Here is an 8,000-nt window from a genome sequence, read left to right on the forward strand (position 1 = left end):
TAACCAATGGAGAATTATAAGATTAAGAAAAGAAATTATAAGGAAAAAAATCATTCTTATATATGTTCTCCCCCAATTAATTTCACAGAGTGGACTTGTTTAATCACAGGCCACCTGGAAGTGCTAACAATTTAACAATTTATGCTACTCTCCTTCCCTGATCTGATACCCTTTGGGCATTTGCCTTCTAAAAAGCCAATGGTCTCCTTTGTAGCACTGCTGAGAGAAGGCTGGAAAGAATGAATGATTTGTTGTTCGTGCAGCTGTTAGAGAAGAAATGCCAAAAGGTCTACAGAGTCCGTGAGCAAACTCTCCTTTCTTTCTTTTTTTAAAAGGATTTGAGGGTGGTTTCAAAGCAAGAGGCGTTCCAAATACTCCACCTGCTTTCCATGACACGGTTCATCTGTCACTGGGGACAAACTTTCCTCTCTTCTCCCTAGGCTGGAAAATGAGCTGACTGTGTGAAAATTACCGCAGGAATCCACAGGACTGCCATCGAGGCAGTCTGAGGATGGGCGCTGCTGAGTCCCCGTTGAGAGGTGCTCTCTGAGGTCTTCTCTGAGATGGAGCTCGTGAAACGTAATGACATGTTATCTCATCCCACCAAAGATTCTGTAAAATACCTCTGGTGGTGATTATTTCCGTCATTAGGTAATGGCTCTTTTTTGTGGCACCTGAATCTAGTACAGGCAGCAGAAAGCTCTTAATAGAACTGTTTACTTTTGGATGTGTGATTGAGAAGATGTGTATTTATTATTAACCACCCAACTATGCATCCTTATCTAATATTTACACATCAATCTTTGCCCCCATGAACCAGGCTTGTTGAGTTCCACATTCTAAACTTCCTCTTTGCATTTATATTCACCTTTTTTCATCCCTCCTTGTACATAACGAGGTAACGTTCTGCCTCTGAAATTTTATCTTAAGCCCCACCTTCTTGGTGAAGCACCTGATACTCTCAACGGACTTCCTTAGAAAACAGTCATTACAGAACTTAATGTTTTATTTACCACCTTATGAATTTCTGCTTGCTTGCTGTTCGGCTGTTTTATATGTGCAGAGTTTGGCTCCACTTAACCAAGTTTCCTTTGGCTCAAAAGGTGAGTCATGTGGTACCTGTGATAAATATACAAATCTCTCCATGTGTATACCCACATGTATACAGACATATGTATTCATCTATCTACATGTAGCACATAACACTGAGCCTGGAACAGAGTAGGGGTCCAAGTACTGAGCGGAATTAAATTCAAAACTGTATCAGTTATGTCAACTAATGAGAAAAAATCTTATTTTAATAATTTATCATCTTCTAAAAGAGATAGCAAATTGGAAAGCAGAAGGTCCAGACCTAGTTTTCGCTCTTTAACTGCCCTTATTATATAAAAACTATAGAACTGATTATAACAATGCCTTCTATTAATAGATAAAAAATTTGTTTTTTAAAATTTTTTTCCACAATGCCTGCTGTTTTTCAAAAACCTTAGTGGATAAATAATAAACATATTTTATTCTTTCCTAAAAATACATTCTTTTAACTATAAAACTCTGAGCTTTTAGATAAAAATTTAGGCAGGAGAAATGTGAGTCAGAAATAATAATAATAATAATAATAACTAATAATAATTAAGGTGAAAAGGAGAACGGGGGAGTGAAAGTGGGGAACTGGGAAGGTTTTGAGCGTTATGAACAAGGACACATGCACGATTACAGGAAAGAATATGTATGTTCCTAGTACAACTACTATTTAACTGACATGTCCTGGGCAGAACTATTCTTACCCCTATTCTCTCACCGGTATGCTCACAGCAACTTCTCTAGCTTTGTAAAATGGCACTTCCCACGTTTTTAAACTGCTCGGTTATCTATCTGTCTCCCACTAGATGATACACACCTTTAGGAAAGGGACTGTGGTTCGCTTGTGTAGTTTATCCTTAATGCCTAGTACAGGGCCTGTGACACAGAATACACACAAGTCAACACTATAAGTAATAAAGAAGCAAATAATTGAATGACATAAGGAAGGGAGAGAGACAAAAGGCACGGGAAGACTATTCCCAGGAAAACTGACCCCTTGCAAGCTGTTATCAGAATGCCAAGTTCTTTAATGCCAAATAGCCATTCATTCCTCCAAATATAGAGGAAGAGGAAAGATAATAATACATTAAAAATATGACAGTTTTCTGTGAACTTGGAACTTTGTTCCCAGATTCCGTTTTTCGTTCACAGTATTATAATGGTCTCTTCCCAAAAAAGTGCTCTGACATTTCCAAAAAATAGTAGAGCTTGGGCAAAATGAAAATAGCTTAAAAATTTTTTTTGTAGGGCTTTCGATCATAATGACCTGCCTTTTGTCATAAAACAGTTCTATTGGCTCAAGTTTTTCTTACAGAGAGCGCCACCTAAGCATGGAAAATGTGTCCAAAGCTCTCACATCTTCAAGGTATTTTTATACCTTTATATAATGAATACCGTGAAAGAAGTCATCCTACAGACTTGCCTCTTGCAATTTCTCACTGCTGAGATTCTGAGACACATTCTTAACACAACCAACCCCAACACAATCAACACACAGCAGCAGAAACTCCAGGAACCATGTGGTTCCTCGGGTACAGACAAAATGACTATTACTGCTGCTGATGTGGTTGACATCTGCTGGAAAGCTAAATTCCTGAAGCTGCTTTCAGACCTAAGAGGGACTTTTTGTGGTGGAAAACCTAGATATTACAGTATTTAAAATTCTAGCTGCTTTTCCTACCCAGCTTACCCTATTCTCCAAAATGGCCGGCACTTTTGCCATTTGACTTGTGGTGGCAAGTTTAGCCTATTTTCAAGTGTCGACAGTACACATGCCCAAAAAAAAAAAAAAAAAAAAAAAAGGTGCATGCTTAAAGGTAACTCCCAAAACGAAATTTATGAAATCACCAAAACCGATCTTCTCCCAGATGATTACACATGCATTCTGTATTCTGTATTAAGTCTTGACTGTGACAGGAATGCCTGAAGAGTCTGGATGCCACGAGGACTGTTTTCCAAACAGCCTCCCAGAGAGACGTTACTTTGATGAACTTTCCACAGTGTAAAATCTGGTCTGTGGCCTTGCAGGCTCAGAAACCTGATCTATCAGCAAAGCCGGAGCCAATTCACACGTCAGAGGTGGACTTACAACTCGAAGAACAGAAAACACTACCAAAGAGTGGTATCAAGATGCAAATATATTAATTTACAACAAGAAGCGTCAATGTCAGACGGCCTAACACACTCCTGGGGGCAAGCCAGCTCATTCTCTTCCTGGGGACAGAGCCACAGGAAGAGAAAATCATAATCAGAAGGGTACTTGGTGATGAAAAAGCGGAACAAAAGGAAGACGGAAATAAATCAGATGTAAGGCTAGAATACAGATTCTAGTCTTATTGCCCCGATGTTTCACACTAGGGGCAGGTGACCCCGCAGACACCAAGCAGCAGCGAAGGGTCCAGCCCCAGCAGCGGTCCTGGGTGGGCACTGTGGGCTCGCCTGCGCCTGCGCAGCTCATCGGTCCCGCTGCTGACTGACACGCTTTTCCTCTAGGTGTGTCCAGGGAGACAAGCAGCCCCCTGAAGTAACATCTGCTGTCTGCTAATGCCATTTAAAGGTATCATCAAATTCATTCCTTTCTTCTTTTCATTTCATTTTTTTAAAGATTTTATTTGAGAGAGAGAAGGAGAGAGCATGCGCAGTGGGGGAGGGGCAGGGGAGAAACAGACTCCCCGCTGAGCAGGGAGCCCCACGCAGGCAGGCTCGACCCCAGGATCATGAGCTGAGCCAAGGGCGGATGCTTAACCAGCCAGGCTCCTCTCTTCTTTTTATATATTTGTATATCATTCTTTCTTTTCTATCCACACCACCACCAGGAAAATCTAGCTCCTCATCTCCCCGCCGCAGGAGCCTAACTTCGTTATCTACTTCAAGCCTGTCCCACTGCCCCGCTCCCAAGATCACTACGATACGCACATATACTTTAAGGTTTTGTACATGTCTTTTGCCATTTGCCCACTTTCATTCACACTAAAATCTCTCAGTGAGTCCTGCTGCCTTCAAAGTTGTGTTCGAATTGCTTAACCTGCCATTCAAATTCTTTCATATCTGTGCCCAATTTATTATCATTTTTGTGCTGCATGAAACTTCGCTCCAGTCAAATCTACCATTTCTTAATATTCTGTGAGCACTCCTAACCCATGTCTCTGCTCATTCCCGAGGTCAACTCAAGATTCGCCTTATCAATTAGAATCAACTACCTTCAGGTGGAAAAAATACATTTGCCTTTTCATATCTTGTTTTTTCAGTGCCTAGATACCAGGGGTGCTCAAAAAACAGGTGCTTAGAACTGGCCCTGTCCACTTGTAGGTAATACTACTGAACTTTCTTCAGAGCCCAAGATAGAATGTGAAAATTGTTACTCTGAACAGAGGAGAGTTGCTGCCTCTTGAAGTGTCCTTGGGGGCATTAGTAGTTAATGGCTTCTTTTTGGCTCTTGGAGCGATTTCATAAAATCTACGTACCCCCCACGTCTTCATTTGCTGTCTGTACTGTTTGATACTACAGCTGTAAACACCTTTCAGCTCCTGCTAGCCTCACTGTTAGTCTCCAAGTATAGTGCTAGCTTTAAAAATAGACTAGTGCGCTGATATTTTAGAGATTGTAATCAGGACATTTAACAGCAAGAATGAAAAAGGAAGCGGGTACAGAGAAACGTTGTAATAAATTGGTCCCTTCGTTGTGATGGTGGCGTTGATAAAAGTCTTCAGTTTAAAAGACGAAGAGGCAGATTTGTAAGCTTTATTGGCATCTCAAGGAGATCAAGCAGGAAATAATCTTAAAACTATTTTAGTTGCCATTTAGCTTCCAGCATCCTTGTGTAATCATACCTTGGTCTCAAGCCTGACTAGAAAGTACTTGAAGAAAAAAACAAAATAAAAACCCCTTCCCTCCGTTACTCAAATACAATAAGTTGATTTGCACTAGGATCTAGTAAGAGAGTTTCTTTTACTTCATATCACAGTACTATGGCACGGGGAGGACATCCAGAATGTTGTCAACAAGGTCCTCTGTGGTTATGAGAGACATGAAAATACACACATCATCTCCTATTTCGTGGGATTTGGCAACTCCACATCAAAAATGTTGGGGAACCATCTGGCTAAGTCTTGAAAGTAGGAATGAGAAGCCTAATTCAAAGTGGAGTGAAGGTGATAATCTTTCCTAGGAAGGAGGAAATTGCTAGATTAAACAAAGATAATTAAGCCTGATTGGTTAATTATAAAAATATAAACAAAATAAAAATAGTTTAATTGTAGTAAATAAAAGAGAGAGCTATGTCAAAATGAAGAATTTAATAATTTCCTAGGCAAAGAAAAATGAACTCTTAAAGGTAGGAGATCAAGAAAGAGTTTGTAAAAAAAAAAAAAAAAAGAAAAGAAAGAAAAAGTTTGTAAGGTACCTGATTGTCCTCTGAATATTACAATAAAATTGGAGACTAATTATGCTTGCTCTGAATAAAAATTATAATAATGTATTCTATTGTTTAGTCTATAGATTAATACAAGATATGAGAAATAAGAATTTCGTTAAATAGATATAATATTAAAACAACACAAAATAATTTTTAAAAACCTTATTTCCCAATTTATATTCCTAGGAAAAGTGTTTTTCCATTAGTGAGTGTTGATTTCTTTCTTTCCTTTTTGGGACATCCTAGAGTTCTAATATATCTTCACACAAACTCCTGAAACTAAACGGGAACATAGGAGCCATTTCATATATTCCTGTGTCTTCCAGTGTAAGAACAATGAGATCAGGTTAAACAGAGGACAATTGCTTCCTGTTATTTATAAATATGTACCAAAAGCAGCTTCCATAGCTTTCTGTAAAACACTTGCCACTCCACAAAACATGTAGATTTTTAGCCAGTATTTCATGTTTTTATGTATGGCAATTCTCATAATAGGTAGACAAGAAATTTGACTATGAAGTAATGAGCTATAGGCTGCCTATGAGAGTAAATCTCATCATCTTATGATCATATGCTCGATTTCAAATGAGATCTAGAAATATGGGGGGATTTTTTTGTTTTACAATCTAGTTTCCTATGTTTGCTGCTTTTGAAACAAAATAATTCATTTAAGAACATAGTGAGTGACACATTTAAATGTATACCCTTTCAGAAGCAGGGCTGTCAGCTGAAGGATTACATATTTCCTCTTTCCTGCAGCACTCCTCTTCTTGTGAGAGTTGTTCGTACTGGCATTTAGATTTTCCTTGCTTTGAAAGAGTACGTAAATTCCTCACTTTGCATAAGAACACTCTTCCTGGGGGTGGGGGTGGGCTTACTGTCCACCTTAGGTACCATAAAAGATTATCTACCTTCATTCAGCTTTCCATGTACCTACAGAGTAACCTAGATTCTAAAATGAATTATTCCACAAACGAAGAAGGTAGAAGAATCGATTTTAAGAAGGCAAGTTCTCCATTCTAAATGCTCTTTAAAAAAAAAAAATCATGTTCTCTGATAGTCTATTTTGAGTCTGAAATGTTAAGTTACTTTAGAGGCATTTGGGCTCTAAAATGTGCAGAGTTGCCTGCTGACATTCAAACCAGCAATTAATCAAAAGGCTGTAAGAAATTAAATGTCACCTTGAAGGTCACCATAACAATTGTTTTTATTGTACAGAGCCTCAGTGCAATAGAATGTGAATGGTTTTATAACCTTTAAAGTCTATGGTTAAAATGATGGTTTCTCATTTGGTCTCATACTTCGATTTCGTCTAAAAAACATCAACAGATGCACCTGGCTACCCACATAAAATTTGTTAATTGATGTTCCTACCATCTTATAGCCAACTTTTTACAAGCTGAGCAAAGCCTTGACAATTTCATCCAAGAGAACACATGTCATAAATCTCAGTATTTGACATGCCGTGTTTTATTTTATAATCTTGGCCAAACAAAAGTTGCAAAAAAACATATGAAAGCTTCAGATCTTCTGTTGTTAATAACAATTGTTTTACCTATGATTAAAGAACCGATTTAAAATTCATAAAAGTCCGGGTACGTGTTAAAGGACAGTTAAAGTACAATCAGTAATGGAAGCCTCTAAAATTATAGGAGGGCCAACGCAATGTTTAAAGATTTAAAATGTTTTTTAGTAGAAAAATACATTTTTCTCCATGGGAGGTTTCCACTCATCTATTTTGCAACGACACCTTGATTTTATTAACCCAGACCTTTACACAGCAAGATGATTTTCTTTTTTATGAAGCCATGAAATTAACGTATGTTTTCCTAAGGGGACGTTCGGCGCTTATTCGCTTGGAAGCAGCCCGTAGAGAAAACATGCGACGTTTTCTTGGATTGTGGCTGGAGCAATAGTTAAGCGCCACGTGAACACAGAGCACATTACCGTAAACATACCTTGTCCTTGGGTTACTCCATAAAATTCAGCTGCTATCCTTGCTGCTTCCTTGCGATTGCCTTTCACGATGTAGAAGTGACTGAGGATGGCAAGGCTGATTTTCACAAAAAGCTTGAAACAGAAGAGTGAAAGGATCGTGAAGTAGACATTGGATAACTGTTGAGCAAATGGCCGGCTTTCTTCTAACACCGACATTGCTGCACCAGCGTGTGCGGGGGCTCTCCGCTCCCAGCCAAGTCTCAAATGTGCCTGGCTCCTGTTCGGGATGCTCCTGAACAGCTGGTCCTGAGGGAGGAAAATGTCAGCTGGTAATGATGCCCCGAGCTCAAAATATTTATACCGTCCATAAAAGCTCTCCGCAAACGGCTATTGGTCTGACGATGTTCCCGGGAAGCGATTGCAACACGTGCTGGACTCGCCAAGGCTCCTGACTTTCCATTCTCAATATAAAATGACATCCCCCGCCTCTCTGCTCCGAATTTCAAAACCCAGACATTGAGATTCATATACGGATGATTTCCTTTCTCGGCATCTAATTATCACGAAC

The 8,000-nt window shown here is 39.1% G+C and overlaps 1 protein-coding gene across 1 annotated transcript in view; it reads right to left on the reverse strand.

Moving 5' to 3' along the window:
* The window catches only part of ASB5 (ankyrin repeat and SOCS box containing 5), a 50,513-nt gene extending 42,735 nt beyond the window's left edge, over window positions 1-7,778 (reverse strand). The window contains exon 1 of the mRNA XM_045813448.2: window positions 7,453-7,778. Coding sequence (XP_045669404.1) covers window positions 7,453-7,648 — 196 coding nt within the window. The 5' untranslated portion in view covers window positions 7,649-7,778. The remainder of the gene's footprint in view (window positions 1-7,452) is intronic.
* Window positions 7,779-8,000: the final 222 nt, after the last annotated feature.

The sequence above is a fragment of the Ursus americanus genome, chromosome 27 (assembly GCF_024610735.1).
Source record: "Ursus americanus isolate L20-20 chromosome 27, mUrsAme1.1.p, whole genome shotgun sequence".
Taxonomy (NCBI): domain Eukaryota; kingdom Metazoa; phylum Chordata; class Mammalia; order Carnivora; family Ursidae; genus Ursus; species Ursus americanus.